Raw genomic sequence first — 17,090 nt, 5'->3', positions numbered from 1 at the left:
AAACATGTTTAAGTAAAGGGGAGAAGTAGACTTGTGCATGGAGGACAATGAAATAGATTTGCACATACAGGACAGCGAATCCAAATTTTCAAGACAAAAGAGAGGAACATGAGAACGCAAGGCTCAATTTCACTGAATGACCCCAAATCCTAGGATTATGACAGAGGGAGAAAAACCTCTCTGTGTCCCATTTTTTTCTACACCAAGCATAGTTTTATGAACCTCTATCATGCCTCCAGGCACCTTATTTCTAAATTAAACTCCCTCTAAACATTTTCCCTTAGGGAGTGTATCCTAACGATTTGGTCATTTAACCCCCCCCCCCTTTTCCCAGATCTATATTGTCTTTTTGAAATGGGTAAACCAAAACTGTAAGATATTTCAAATGTGGCTGCAAGATGGGTAAAGGCTTTGTGATAAGATAGTTTTCCGTTTTATTTTCATTCCCTTTCCTAACAATCCCCATGGAGCTCAGAACTTTCAGTGAGCTATCCACCTCCAATCTGGATAGTTTTCCACCAATTTACACCTTACCAGTGTATATACCATGTTAGAAATTTTTGCTCCAGTGCGCCTCACTTGAAACATATTTAAATTGAACCATATTTACCGTTTTGTTTCCCATTCCCCAGTCTGAAGGTATCCTTTCACAGCTGCCTTTAACCCCTTTCGGTTTTGATCACACTCAGGAACATGTGGTGCACATTTGTTGGGGCACCATGACTAGTTGCAGGCACAGTAACACATATGCACTGGTGCATGTTCATTGCTCATTTGGAAACATTTTTTATGCTTACAATAGTCCAACACTGGCATGGTGTGGTAGACAGATACAGCATCCGACACCACTGAAGCCAGAGTTCAAATCACCACACAGATCACTTAAAGTGACCTCACACCAGTCACCATTTCTTAGTTTACAGAACTGTTGTGAGTGGTGGAGATACCCACCATGCCCCAAGGCCCTTGGAGGAATAGCAGAATGTGAAATGAATACTATTTATATATATAAAAAAGCCTGTAATAAAATATAAAGAGGCCCACTGTCTGTGTCAGCAAATGGCAAGACAATATATATTAACAAGTCCCACCCCCCGTTGAGAAATAACTTAAATGTTTAGAAAATGATCACAAAGGATGAGGTTGTGTTCAGTTTTAATGGAGTTTCAAGATCAAGAAGCAGTGCAGTAGTTAAATAACAACTGATACAACACAAACACAACAAAGTGCACAGGCTGACATGCAATGTTATGGGTGCTTTCAACTGTCAGGTTTGTCTAATGACATGTCTTTGGCTTACCTGTTTTATGCACTGCAGCCGATCGTTGGTCTGCTGTATGTGCCTGTCCATAGAATTCATTTTGATTGTCTCCACTTGGATTCTACCTGAAAGCCATTAAAATCCCTCAAGCTGCAAGATATAAAAAGAACAAGAAAGATCATTAAGACGGCAAAAAGTAAAATACAGTCCTGCCAACACTAAAACGAATCAGATGCTGGATACTACACAGCAGATGTTGTGATAGTTTTTTTCTGTTTTAAGGGGGGATGAATGCCCTCTTGAAAGCAATGCCTTTTCATTCCGTAAGTAACAATGACATACCAAGTCACATAATTCAAGGACTGCTAGCTACAAACCTAGAGACAATCTGTACTAGATCCTTTCCACCAATATTCCCATCATGTCAGTGCCACCAACTCTAGCCCAAAGACGACTCCTCTATTCCCCCTCCTCTTCTACCTGCTTCAAATCCAGCTGTTGGCTCAGCAGTGGGGAGGGGAGGGGGAACTAGGGAGTCTGACATAAATGTCACCACAAAATGCTTTCTGCAGGCACCTGGGATGGATACTAACATCACAACATACAACAAACTTCAAGTTGTAAATTTACGTTGATGCTGTGTGCAAACTCCACTCCCCCCCCTCTCTCTCTCACACACACAGGAATCTGCCATTGGCCCATCAGTATTGTCACTGCACTGACTGGCAGCAGCTCCCATGGGTTTCTCTCAGCTTGACCTTGAGATGTTTTCTGTATGCAAAACAGATGCTCCACCACTTAGCCATACCCTTCCCCACCCTCCACAAAATACAAGGTTCCTATACCAAAGGTAGCCCAAGCAAAGTTTCAGCATAACACACTAGGAAAGAGGTGTGTTGAATGGCTAGGAACCAAATGACATATTACAGCTAGCACAAATATACATGGGTGTAATATTTGGTGCAGACTACAGATAAAGCACATCCAAGATAAATAGGTACCGCTCCAGCGGGAAGGTAAACGGACAGTCTCTCGCAACAGAGCTATGGACAAATAGTCCCAAATGTGATCAATGTGGGCAATCCCGGATGAATTTCAGTAATGCTAAAAATAGCAATTTCTCCTATTTGTGTACGTTTTGATTGCCAATGTTACCAGTGTATACTTTCAGACATTCTCAAAAACTGTTGATGACGTCCCCCAAATTTCAGACATTCATTGGTAGCATATGTAAAGCACAACTTGGCTTAAAGAATATTGAAGGTTTGTTTGCTATTGGAAGTAGATTGAGCCAATGGATTTTCTCTTTATTCTGCATCTATCTAAAGGGCTATCACATGAAAGATGGAGCAAGCTTGTTTTTTCCTACTGCTGAGGGTAGGACACGAACTGATGGCTTAAAGTTACAAGAAAGGAGATTCCCACTAAATACTAGGAAGAACTTTGACAGCAAGAACTTTTTGACAGTGGAGCAGACTTCCTCAGGAGGTTGTGGACTCTCCTTCACTGGAGGTTTTTAAACAGAGGCTCGATGGCCATCTGTCATGCTTTAGTTGAGATTCCTGCATTGCAGGGGGGTGAACTGGATAACCCTCAGGATCCCTTCCAACTCAACAATTCTATTCGTCTATGGCCTACACATGCTCCTGTTTGTTTGCAGAACCCTCAGAGCACCTCAAAAATTTAATATTTGAGTGCAAAGCAGAAGTATTTACTTACACAATAAATTAACCAAGACACACCATTTCAGCAATGATCCATTTTAAATACTACAATTTGTTCACAGGGGATAGGAGATATAAAAATAAAATTAGAGCCCATGCTGTTAAAAACAACTTAATGTCCCCTAAAATATATATCACATTTACACATGGCATCAATTGGTTCATGTAGGAGTTTTTAAATTGTGTAACTGAAAGGGGAGCAGCAGCAAAGGTCCCTCAACCTCTGCCAAACACTGTAGCAGTGATTCTCCCAACCTTTCCATCCAATCCTTCCATCCAAAATGCAGTTTGAATCAAATCTCAGTGAGTCTATTCTGTCACTGTCAGATCTCAGCCCAACTAACATTATCTATACAGATTTTCCCACCTTAAAAGGCTTTTCTTTCCCTCCTAGTCTAATGCAGGAGTGACAGTCAAAGAGGAGGTCTTGATCAGGCAATGGGACATTAGGGAGCGAAATGGCTTCAACCCTGATTTCATGAGAAATGTGTCTGCCTCTCTCCACTCCACCCTTCTCTTTAAACTCTTCTTCCTGTGACCATTTGGTTTAACCATCTTGCTACATTATTCAGTGATTAGCTTAAAATTATTTAAAAGCTCTGGTCAAAACACAGAAATCACTTGTTTTCTCCAACGGTGAGATAGACCACCCTTTCATGCTGTCAGCCGATATTATCAAGCAACTCCTGCTGGCAGATTAGGGGCCCCACAAAGCAGCAGGGAGATCTGGAAAATGGCTTGCACTTAGTAGTAATAGGCAAATAGAAAGACTGGGAACAAAAATTGGAGTGGTTTGATCTTGCTGGTATAGTGGGAAGCAATTTGGAGAGGGCAACACTTGAAACCCAATTCCATGGTTAGTAAGAGCAGCCACTGCAACAGCAGTGTAAATAAATAGCTAAACCTCAATGAAACATCTGGGTATAACAAATCATTATTACTAAAGTTGGTTCTTATCCACCAAACCTCAAGGACTTGGGACAGGTAACAATTTAAACAAACAATATAATAATGAATGCAAAATAAAGCAGAGCTAGGGAGCCTGCAGCTCTGCAGAAGCTGCTGGACTCCAACTCCCATAATTCCTTGCCAGGCTGGCTGGGGCTGAAAGGAGTTGGAGTCCAGCAACATCTGGGAGGGCCACAGGTTCCCCACTCCTGATTTTAAGGTATTTTAAAAGTGCATTATGTAAATTGTCCTAGCACAAGCATAAACAAGCTGGTCTTCTAGCACTAGGAGGGGGGAATATTTACCGTTACACTTATTTGGACAAGGCTCTAGGGAAATTTTTCTCAAACTTCTGACGGAGGGTTACTTTTTTCTGAGATGAAGATGGGGGCGTGCCTCATCTCAGTGCAATTATTTCCAGATGCCTGCATTTGAAGTGTGTAGGAATAAGACCCACCCATCCCATTTTCTTAATGTGTGAATGACTGATAGGAAGGAGTTATGGGGGAAATTAAGCAACTTGCCAAGGTCTGCATCTTTCTTTCCAGAATACTTTGCAATGTTCTGTGGTAGCTGCAAAACTGCTAAGCAGGCAGGTTGAGGTGGAAAGCCATCCCTGAGAAATGCGAGCTCTGAAAAGCTGAGTTAGACACCTTTGTATGCATGTCTAGAATTTGTTCTAAATGCCATGGCAGTCTGAAGAGTTATTACAGTGTATTCCCTACCAAAGTACCATACGATGTACATTAACCAAACAACATCCTCTGGATGATAAATGTTAACATGTAGCCTAGTACTTTGCTGGTAAGGGCTACAATGAAAACTCTTTTTTTTAAAGGCAGGTGTGCAGAAAGGAGAGGACAATGGAAAGGTTCTCCCTGGTTTAATGGTGGATTAGGGGCTATATCTTAAATATCGTTTATCTGTACAAATGCAATGCAATATCATTATCAGACTCAGTGGGTGTATGTGAGAAAAGTGTACAAAACAAATCACTGGCAAGCATTATATCTGAAGTAGCCCCAGGAAGGGTCACAAGGGAAGGAACTGAGAGCTGCTCTCCCCACCCACCCCTCATTCACGGTGTGCGTAGCTTTGCAGTGCTTTGGAATATCCGCTCCCTCTTCTTACTACCTGGCAGTGAGCAAAAGGAAACAATAAACAGTATAAAAATCTATGCCTACAGACAGATGCTGGTGTTTCATCCGTCAGACAAAAACGAATAATTTGCTCTATTTCTCTATATGCTGAGAGGTATTCGCAAAGGCAGATGATTGCTATCTATTGAGTAGCTTTGATTAAGCACTGAGCTAGGCTACAAACAGGATGGGAGGGGACTACGCTAACTAATTGATCAGTTATATAATCAGATAAAGAGCTGGTTCAAGTTAGGGGGTGGAGTTTACTACAGACATATATATGAGGGGGTTATGAACAACTAATACACTTGAAGTGCCATTCCTCAAAGGCCTGAAAGACTTGCATCTCATGTGTACGCAAGATACAGCAGGATTTTCACTATGTTAAATCTGTCTTTGCTTTTTAAATGTGCAGATTTGAAAAACTGTGAATTTAAGTGGTGGGTTTGGGCAAAAAGGTCTTTAATTAAAAAATTAAGGGGGTGGAGTTAAATAACAAGCCCCACCAGTGGAAGCCTGCACAAGAACATCTGCTAATACAACAGGGCTGCCCCCCACCGTGTCCTCCAATTTGGCTCAAGGGGTCAGGATAACCCTTGGAACAGCATGCGAAGGGAGGATAAGGCAGGTCGTTACATCAGAAAGGCAGAAATGCTGGCACTGGTGATCTGCCTAGTGCTATGTTGAATTTCTCCTTAAACATATTTCTCTTCCTCAGCACAATATAGAGCTCACGACAATATGCAGTGTACTTCCTTGGAGCAGCTTGCTTTTAATAGCAAATCAATGTTACGTTTCAATTTTGAAACTTGTGCTTCTTGTTGAAACTTCAACCTTGCCAGCAACTTCTGCACCTAAGGTCAAAAATTAAACGCTTACTCATGAGCTAAATGCACAAATATCAAGTATAAAAATCTGAATTAAGAAAGTAAATTTTGAAAGGAAGTCATATGTTTCTTCCTATGCGCATTCTATTTTCCTCCCCAGTTGATTTAATATTGTATAAATGAATACCCATCAGGGGCTTATAAAAATATTACTCTGAGCAACCATGAATCATCCCCACTGATACACACATCACAGATGATTTGTTTTGATCGGCTTCCAAAAGCTTTATTTAGAAAGAAAATGCATGCATTATTTTGGTTTCATAGTCAAAGACACATGCGCGCACACAAAATTATTTGTATGTAATATGTGCGTTAAGTATAATACAGGTATGTACCAATAGTATAGTACAGGTATGTATCATTTGTTAAGAGAGACATATTAATTTATATATAAGAAGTGCATGAAAAGCTTGTTGACATTTAGAGGGCTTTAAGGGTTTACGCCTTTGCTTACCATGTCCCCTGGGTAGGAAAGAATTTCTTTCCCAAGTAAGCCAGGAGAGGTCTCCCTTCTCTACTGAAGACGAGCGAGTTTCCATTCTCCTTTCACATAGCACTGCCTTGTGTTTCTTTTAAGCCTTTACAAGTCCCTACAAATCCTCTGCCTCTGCTTCCTAACAGGGAGCACTAAAACTGACACTGTCTGTCTGACCTTGTGGTTATTGATTAACTATCTCCCCATTCGCTGCCATCTTTCACACCTCTGGCGCTAGCAAATAGAGAGCTAAGGAGTAGCAAGTCATACTCCATGACAGCTATGCTCAAAAAAGCCTGCCTTTGGAGATGTGGCGGGAAGTGCTGTTTGATCAAATGCTGTTCTAATGTCAAGACTAAATACCACACAGATCCCGACAACTTGTACAGTTTAATATACATTTGCTGGGCCAATGCAGCACAAATAGCAACAAGGAGGGAGGTGGAATAATTCAGGGGTAACAGCAAATATTAAAATCTGGACCAAAAGCAAAAGACAGGGAAAGATGACACGTTACGACTATTTAATGTCACTGATTTTAGCCATAAGATTTATATCACAGTATCTTTTAATATTGCATTCAAACACTATCAATATACCTGTCTGCTCTGGAAACTGAGGGTTAAATCTGCTGCAATATTAAAACTGCTTTCCATAGGCACAAGCAATAATAACAATGGAAGACAAAGAGGATGTGATTGAGTAAAATGTGGATCTAGGGAAGCAACTTATTTCCACGCAAGCACAAAACATAGGAGAGGGCATTAAAAATTATTCATGCTTTGTATGTTAAATTTACAGTTTGACTTGATTTTTCTTAATGGAAAAGGTTTTTTTTTTAAAGCTGTTAGGTTAAAAAATGCCAAAAATATGTTTAGCCACTTGTACACAATAAAACAGTATTTTATTGGACAGTGTTCTCGAAGCGACTAGCATGAGTTTGGCCAAACTGTGGGAGGCAGTGAAATATAGGCGTGCCTGGTGTGCTCTGGTCCATGGGGTCACGAAGAGTTGGACACGACTGAACGACTGAACAGCAACAACACAATAAAAATATTTGTCATAATTGGACACCTGCCTGTACGTACCTCTTAGGTACTTCGATCAAAAGGCTATTGAGCTTTGGGTCTTCACAGGCCAACCATACCATGTTTAATGCTCACTGAGGCATGCCCAAGCCCCCACTCTCCACAGAAGGAAAGGAGGTGCCTACTAAGAAGAGGTTCCTAGGTGAGTTATCGAGAAAAGCCAAGTAACGGAGGCAGATTTCCCCAGCGGCAGTTCAGAGAAAATGAACTAGAGGACATAACAGCCCTGCTTGGACTCAGGTGAAAAAAGTGGAAGAGCTGCTGGATGTTGGGGTGGGAGGATGTTAGGTTATTGTAGTGTGTGGTTTAGGACATAAAAAGCCATGGGAAAGGATCAAGCATGGGTAGACAAACTAAGGCCTGGGGGCCAGATCCGGCCCAATTGCCTTCTAAATCCAGCCTGTGGACGGTCTCGGAATCAGCATGTTTTTACATGAGTAGAATGTGTCCTTTTATTTAAAATAAATCTCTGGGTTATTTGTGGGGCATAAGAATTCATTCATTATTATTTTCAATATATAGTCCGTCCGCCTCGCCCCCCACAAGGTCTGAGGGACAGTGGATCGGGCCCCTGCTGAAAAGGTTTACTGACCACTGGATCAGAGGAAAGTTGCCACAGCCCTTAAGAACTGTTGGGCTGTAGCTCTCTCCGCATTCAGGTAAACCACCTGGAGCCAAGTGAGCTTTGTAAAGTCATTTTGTGCCCCCACCTGGTCTGAGGAATGAGTAAGGATAAGAGGTGTCATCTCCCTTCCGTAAACTCAGGGAGTAGTTCCACACAATGTCTGCTCCCTAGTTCAGAAACTCTTAATGCCTATGAGAGGTATACCTAAGCATCAAATTAAAGATAAAATAAATCTCTTTAAATCTGGGTAAACATCAACTGGTTAAAAATAAACTGGGCTTCATTTTTACCTTTAAATTTATCAGTATGTATTACTGCTTTGTTTCAATTGTCTTGCTTTACAAAAACCATGTGCTATGATCTCAGGGAATATGGGGAGATCCTAAGTAAAACATAAAACAAGCACACGCACAAGTTGTTCCAAAACCGAACATCACCACACCTATATGTGTACTGTGCATGTCTGAGTGTGTCAAGAAGGTGATTGGATGACATGAACAGTTAATACATAAAAAAACACTTCTTTTAAATTAAGACACACACCCCCCCCCCCCGCCAAGGATGCACTTGGAATACCATTTCATTTCAAAAGTTGAGGGGCTGCCAGAGATTTAAACATCCACCCACAACAACTGGTTTATTCCCTTAGTAGAAATGGTACTTCAGAAACAAAATAAGCAGCATGAAAATGTCAGGTGAAAGGTCATTTTAATCATTAAACACTTGAGGGGGAGAGGAAGTCGGTTTTAATAAAGCTTTATTTACCACAAGCAACTAAATAGCTACCGTGGCTTGCTTGGGGCTATTAAAAAGGGACCAGATGCAAGGAAAAGGAAGGACTTGTCATGCCAGGAGCCGGAGAATAGATATTTGTGCGATGCGGCTTTCCATTGTCACTCTACAAATGGGCAATAATCCCCAGAAGACTTTCTATCATCTTTGGTCTCCAAGAGCAAGCGAGCGGTTTGTGTGTGTGTGTGTGTGTGTGTGTGTGTGTGTGTTTCTTTCTGTGTCTGGCCGCACGCAGTCTCAGCGAGGGGTGGGAATGGATTTATTTAATTTATGGTGGCTTGAGCTGTGAGTGAGGGCGGTCATGCTGGGCTGTGAAAAGCCTTTCTGCAGCCCTGTGCTTTCTAATTCTTTTCCTCCCCCATACATGTCTATTAGATACGAACTCCCCCCCCCCAGCCTCCGCCACAACGGTGGCACAACCCCATAAGCTTTGAAAAAAAGAAGAGATGACAGCTTGCATAAGCGAGCCTGCTGGACTCCGCTGGGAGCAGGAGCGGCGGTGCACAGAAATTGTTCAATCATCAAGCACATCTGCAGTCTGATTACAAAAGCAAAAAGGTGGCGAGGTTGGCTGTGCAGAGCAGGCAGGCCTGTTATGTGACCTATGCTAGGAAGAAGGAATGAAAATATTACACACACACACACACACACACACAGATTTTTCACAGGGGCAGAGCAATGCTGCATCTCCAACCAAGTGTATCGTGGCTTTCAGTCCTTCCATGCTGGTCATTTGCTGGTGCATAAAGCTTTGACTCCTGTCTTATGCCAGTGTTTCTCACCTCTGCCCTGCCGAATTAAAATGGATGACTTTCATATGTACTAAAAGCAAAAGATCCTCATTTCAAGAAATTGCCCTGCTTAGATGGATGGGTTTTTCGAGTTTACCTCTAACCTCTCAACATGCAAAAAATAAAGGAAAAATTTTGTTATTGATAATGGAGAGCAGACAGGGCATCGGAACCCCGTATCTTGTAATAGCGAGAGAATATGACATAAAATTAAAGGTGGAGTGAGGTGTAAAAAATAAAAAATAAACCCCAGCAACGTATGTGGGTACTGCCTGCAGGCTCACAGCTCAGTTGTATGAACTGCCACCTCCATGTGAGGCTTACCCAAAAACTGTCACAACAGCTGTTTTTCAAGCTTTCATTGGGGCTGCCAGGTATTCGAATTTGTAATATTGCAATTTGAGAGCAGGAGAAGTGAACATGGCTGATTTGTAACTCATGGAAAACTGGCATCATCATTCCCCTCCCCTGAGTTTATATTCCACCTTTCTTGTGACAAAGCCAGACAGCTTACAATGTAATGCACATCTGTAATACAATTTTTTAAAAAAATCCCCCAAAGCATGATAAAATGCATGTTTTAAGAGGAACAACCTTCTTTGATAGGGGCTCTCCATAATTGTGGAGCCACCACAGAAATGTCCAGGTCCACACACATGTAGGTATATAATCAGAGTAAGTCTAACCATTTCCTCTTTTGTCATTTTTGCCTGGCAACCTTATCTTCCCCTTAACCATGTTTTCCAATGACACAGCAGATGGGGAAGAGGGTGGGAGACTATAAGCAGTGTCTCAATGATCTCAGGTAGAAGACTTTCCCACTCTTGCTAACATTGGGTGGTATTCAACTAAGTTTTACTCAGGATAGACCCATTAAAATCAACAACTAACATCACAGGGGATTCTGGAGAACCATCTTGCCCTAAGGAGAGAAGAGAAGAAGCAAGAACTTGGGATTTGCCCACCATGTAACTCCCTGTATGTCCCCTCACTCCCCTCTTCTCACAACTGCCACCACAGGGGCATCTGAGGAACCATTTTGTCCTGAGGAGAGGGAAGGAGGAGCAGAAACAGGCTTTCAAAAAGCGTCTCTTTCCCTTGCTTGCCTTTTTAAAAAGTGTTTAATTGTCATTGATACTCATTGTTTCAATAGTTTTTTGATAAACTGTGAGGGCCACCTGAAAAGCAGCATATAAATACATCAGATAAATTGCACGTTGATTTGAAGCTTCAGCAGAAAATGAAGGGAAACCATTTCTCTAAGCAGAAGAAAATAAGCAAATTAGTGCAGGAAGTGATTTGTGTCAGGTTTTGTAAGATGAGATTGTAACAGCTGAGAAAAATGCAAATATTTGACAGTACCTCATTTACACCCAGCCACACATTTTTCTGTTTACACATAAAACATTAAACTGAAATTGCCCAACATATTTCTCCTCTCCCCTCACCCCCAACAAATTATAAGAAGGGCATTGATACTACGGATGAAATACACGTAAACATACAATTTACCACATACATTCTACAGCTGCAACCCTGAAACTATCCAATAGGTCAAAAATAAGTAAGCTACTTGGCCCCTTGGAATAGAACCCAAGAAGAATTGTTATCCTTTTGTTCCTTTTGAGGGCCATGTGAGGAGTTAGTGCCAAAGATACTGAAAGTACTATTTCTTCATTTACAAAGGGAGAGCCTCTATCACTCCTCTGTCCCAGCATGCTTTTGTGTAATCACGAGTTCTTTTTCACAAGGTACAGTTTTAGTCTGCAAGGAACTGCCTCCATCACCCGCTTAGAATAGGCTTACCACCATGCCCCTTAAAATACTCTCACTTACAAAATTCCCTCCTTTGCTTAACATCCTAAGGAAGAATTCAGTGTACTCTGAATACACAATACATGTGAATCATTCTAATAAAAGTAGTACTCATTTTTGTTTTTTTCCTGCCTGGGTTTTTAATAGCACACTTTCAGCACATACATACTCTCTTCTTCACCATGGTTTAATCTATTTTGAGACTGATTTTGAAACATTATTCAAGGATGCTTATCCAGACAACCTAGTTGAATTGTCCAGACTGAAACAGCCTGCTTTTCTGTTCTCAGGGGCCCCTCTATTCTCCTCGCAGCTTATTTCCCCACACAAGCCAACTCCGTCTAATGTGGCCAAGCTCTATAGAAAAGCTGATGCAACCAAGCAGTAAGAGCCTCACACCTATCAATCACATGCACATAAGCACATAGAGAGTATCATACACAAAAAGCTGCAAAAGAAATAATAGAATCAGAGTTGGAAGGGATATTGAGGGTCATCTAGTCCAAACCCCTGCAATCCAGGAATATGCAGTCATCCCATATGGAAATCAAACTCATGACCTTGGTGTTATTCGCATCGCGCTCTAACCAATTGAACTACCTGTGCAGCTCAAAGAAGTGTTCCCTGACCTGGAATCATACCTAGGCCTCAGCAGTGAGAGTGCCAAAACTTTACTGAATGGTTCAAATGTGGAATCTCACAGTCTCTCACCATTTGTGAAACTGTGCAAGTGAAACTGACTCCAGATTTTATAGAGACTACCTAAAATTGCCTTGCTGGCCTGTGTTCAGGTCACCTGACACCACTGCTTCCCCTCCCCAAGTAAATGACCATGTAAGTATCATGCAGAACAGTAAACTTACTGGCACGGTCCAATTACACAAGTTGTTACTATTCCTTCCTTCCTGTTCTTCAGCCCTTATGTAGGATCATCCAGGTGTACTGCCTCGGCTCTTTCCTCACTATGCAGGAGAGCCCAGCCTTCTACTCCCAGTCAACTCATATTTCCCTTTTAGGGGTGTTTACCAACCACTTTATTCCTTCTCCTTGCCTCCCAGCTTTCAGCCTATTTAGCTGCTTCTGGATTGGCTTGTGGCCACCCAGCAGGCCATGACATCATTTCCAGGTGCCAGCTTCTGCAGCAGCAAGCAGTTAGATCATTAGATCGAAGCCAGGATGTGGGATTGTAGAATATCTGCTCATGGCCACATGATCAGTTTTGGTTAACCAGCTGCCATGCTGAATCTAAAACAATACAAATGCACAGGACGAGGCATGGTCATGTCTGGCTGTGTCAGTGCACAAAGCACATTCTGGTTGACATGTCAAGTGGGTTAAGACTGGCATTGAGGTAAGCTAGTCCAAATGAATCTGGATACAAAAGTTACATATCAATAGCAGAAACTAGTGGTAGGAGAAACTACAGTATTAGCTTCATGATCTGATCCGCTATCTATTAAAGCTTGTGTCAATTAATTGTTATATAGGCATTCATTCAACAAGCTGCTGTCTAAAACCTAAGGAAGGTTCAAAAGAGAAATCCAACACCCTTTTATTAATATTTTACCAAGCAACATAATATTTTACCAGCAACACTGACCTAATTTACAAGATTGTTGTAAGAATTACTCAATTTATAATGTATGTGACATTCCTTGAACATTCCAAAAACTGCTTTATAAATCACTATTACTATAAAATGGCTAATACCACTTGTGAGAGGCAGTGAAGGATAGGCGTGCCTGGCGTGCTCTGGTCCATGGGGTCACGAAGAGTCGGACACGACTGAATGACTGAACAACAACAACAACAACTTTGCTCATGGCAAGACACAGACCTACCTTTTCAGCAATACAAAGACACAAGAGATTCCAATGCTTAATCTTTGCTTCCTACTCATTTCAATATCATCATCATATCTCTCTCTCTCTCTCTCTCTCTCTCTCTCTCTCTCTCTCTCTCCCTCTCCTTCTATTACAAAAAATTCCTTACCATTAAGGTGTACCCACTAATACATTCTGCTCTTTCCACAGCATTCTCCTATTAGTAATGATTACTTTCCATGTTGTAAATCAGCAACAAACAGAACTGCAGATCTTTAACACAAATATTCCTTATCAGCTTGCTTGGGAAATGCAGCAATGTAATGAATTCCTAGGAACAGACAAGCCACCACCCTGCCTCACCTTCCAATATTCTAACATTTGTGCTTCTTAATTCACCATCAGGTTACTGGCTGCCATGTTTACGTTGTCCTTGTACGATGGCTGCTCTTAAGTAGCCTACAATTCATACCAAGGCAGCCCAAGATATATTGGCTGTTAGCTTTGCGCTAATTACCAACCACTGAGCAATCAAAGCCATTGTTTCTTTTACTTAATTATCCACCCCCTAGAAAAGCAATACCATTAACCAAACTTAGCAGAGTTCACTGAACACAAGAGGTTGATTCCTTACAGCCATTCCATAGAATCACAGAATTGTACATGGCACAAAGGCCACATAGACCCAAAGCACACCCAAAGGGACATGGTTATCCACACAAAACCAACCTCACAATTCATGCTATGCAATCCGGCATGCCACATTGTATCACAACTAGAGACAGCAGATGCTTTGCTGAAAGTTTGTTTGTTTTCATCAAACTGTTTTGAAATGACTTGTATAAGCAAGCCAGGTCTGGGGCAGTTCATACATTTCTGCAAAGCCAATTTCTAAAATGTACAAAACTAGCATTTCCAAGTCTGTCTGTCCGTCCCCCCCTACATGGGGGATATATGAAACAAAGTAATACTTAAAATGGTATAGTACAGGATTGACATTTCCACCAAATGTGTGCTATAAACTAAGCATCATAGACAGCACAGGTAGGTAAACCCCTCTCCTCTACCCTCAGTTATCACCATCAATTTGGTTTGGGGATAAAATTATTTCCTGGCCACAAATAGAACACAAACAATGAACATGAACAAAATCCCACTCACAAAATATTCCTAAGGGAAATCTAGCAAAGGGTACCTCTACACCATTCAAACTACTGTTCTATCACTAGTAATGTGGAAAGGCAGTATCTTAAAGTTGGTAAGCATAAACCCCTGACCTCCCTGGGCATCTGTGGACAACTGAGGCATCAAAAAGCCCCGAGTAGCCTTCATAAATGTGTCCAATGGTTCTTGAATCCAATGATGAGCACTGCTCTTACAAAACAGAAAGGTTACTTCATAATTTTTCTAATTGGATACTTAGAGACCTTCTTCAGACTTCTAGTCTTCTGGTCAAGTTGTAGATATTGGTTTTTAACAAACTTGAAAGTTTCAGTCTAGATGTACTGTGCTCTCATCAGATGGCTAAGTTGGTAGAGCATGGGATTCTTTGGAGAGAAGACTCAGTACCAACCAATGAGGAGTGACAAACTAAACTAATGGGTTATGCAAAAATAGCAAAATTTATGGGAGCAATAAGGAACCGGGGGGGGGGGGGGGACTTTAGCGAAAACTTTGAAAAAATTGTGGATTATTTGAAATGTTATTGTACACACATAAATTCATTAGCAGGATCAACTTAAACCAAACAGTTAAAATTAATGCTAAAGGAAAACTAGGGAGTAATTTGTAATTGAAGTACTGAAGGAAATGCCGTATTACAAATTAAAAATATAAGTGGGGGTGTCAAAATGTACATTTTTTGTTGGAAAATATTGGATTGTGTTTTTGTCAACATATTTTTGAAAAACTGAAAAACAAAATTTATATAAATTATACCATGAGATTCTAAATCCCAGGGTCCTGGGGTGGAGCCCCATGTTGGGGAAAAGGATTCTTGCATTGCAGGGTGTTGGGCTAAATGGCTGTTATGGTCCTTTCCAATTCTACAATTTTATTATTCTAATTCTGGTTATACAAAAAAGGTCACTACCTCAGACAGCATTTTGAAGGGATTATGCAAACTCATGGGGGGCAACTCTATAAACATCTAGTTATAACAATTGAATTTCTATGCTCAAGGACAATATAGCAGGCGATAAGGATATGAGGGCTGCGGCCTTCATGCTCTGCTTGTGGCCATCTCATAAGACATTTGGCTAGATACTGCCAGAAACAGGATACTCAGCTAGATGGGCTCACGATCTGATCCGGTAAAGCTCTTCTAACATAGGTATTAAGCAATTTGCTCTGAAAGTACCTTTCCGCAGGGGCTGTGACCATAAGAATCCCTGGGGTTTCATCTAGCCTCACACATTTGTGGCTACTGTCATGTTGTACAGCTGACATGCAGTGATGTGCCATTGATCATGCTGTCTTTGCAAGGCAAAGAGATGGATTAATGCACCTATTAGATGAAAGAGGGCGAGCCGATAAAGGAAGTCAGGACAGGTCACTGCATATAATGGGAAATTGTTTTTAGACAACGGGTTTTAATATCCCATTTAGTTTCCACATTTCAAAGCTCATTGTGGATTAAAAATGACAGGGAAATTGTTGTAGGCCCATCCACTGTTAGATCATAACATTATGTGAATCAGAGTAAAAAGCCATCAAAACTACATGGATAGCAAATTTGGTTAGAATTTTCTCATCCTCAACAGCAACTTTAAAGGCCTCTGGCTTGCTCCAAAATACAGATGAAGGTTATTGCCTGGGCATCACTTTTGTGATATATTAAGTATGCTATTAGAAGAATGATGTGTCCAGAAGCCTTTACATGGATCACAACTAGCATGGGAAAGTATGGAGGCAGCAGCGACCACACTGTTCAGGGAATGAAAATGGGAGTCAGTCATTTGTAAATTTTGTTAATTCCCTCTTTCTGAACTGTAATATGGTGAGCAGTGCTCATCTATGGGAAAATACTGGCTTTTTGGTCCTGAGTGAACAGTTTTCTGACAAAAACGCATAACGACACTCATAATCCATCTACTCTCAGCAGCCAGAAACATCATAACCAGACACTGGAAAGACCTGTCAGGAGTAAACATGGACCAATGGTATGGGAAACAGCCCTACTAGAAAAATTAACCAACAACCTAAAACTAGCACGGGGACAAACAGAAGAAGACACCTTCACCCCCGTATGGTCCCCCTTCATCACACACACAGCCCAACAAGATAATGACAAAAATCTACCGACAGCATACAAATCAATATGGCTAACCTGATCCAAAACACTCACCCCACTCACACAGGAAACCAAAGATCACCACAGCCAACCACAAATGAACAATCATACCCTACGCCAATCCCGACCTCTCACCGCCAAAGAAACACAAGCAAACAACAGAGAACCAACACAAACGGCGCTGACACCAAATCCTACATATATTAAGGAAAATAGAAACATCGTCTCCCCACGCCACCCTCCCCCATCCCACCCACCTCCTCCCCCCTTCTCTCCCTAATGTCTCAACAACCAAAATTTATCTGTAAAAATGTTATATGGAAAAATACGAGACATTGCACACGCCTTTGTAAACCAAGAAAATCTTTTAAAAATTTTTTTAAAAACGCATAACACATAATGTCATAAGGATATAGTGTATATAATG

The 17,090-nt window shown here is 41.2% G+C and overlaps 1 protein-coding gene across 10 annotated transcripts in view; it reads right to left on the bottom strand.

Moving 5' to 3' along the window:
* Positions 1 to 17,090, bottom strand: part of ZMIZ1 (zinc finger MIZ-type containing 1) — a 282,517-nt gene that overhangs the window by 143,198 nt on the left and 122,229 nt on the right. For 9 of the 10 annotated variants that reach the window (XM_033148712.1, XM_033148716.1, XM_033148715.1 and 6 more), the window contains one exon: positions 1,301 to 1,411. In XM_033148712.1, coding sequence (XP_033004603.1) covers positions 1,301 to 1,360 — 60 coding nt within the window. In that variant the 5' untranslated portion in view covers positions 1,361 to 1,411. Of the gene's footprint in view, positions 1 to 1,300; positions 1,412 to 15,730; positions 15,855 to 17,090 lie in introns of those variants that run through there. The other variant, XM_033148713.1, reaches the window with a different exon arrangement.

Source organism: Lacerta agilis, chromosome 5 (assembly GCF_009819535.1).
Source record: "Lacerta agilis isolate rLacAgi1 chromosome 5, rLacAgi1.pri, whole genome shotgun sequence".
NCBI classification, from domain to species: domain Eukaryota; kingdom Metazoa; phylum Chordata; class Lepidosauria; order Squamata; family Lacertidae; genus Lacerta; species Lacerta agilis.
Note: the sequence above shows the minus strand (reverse complement) of the source record. Positions and strands in the feature narration are given on the sequence as shown.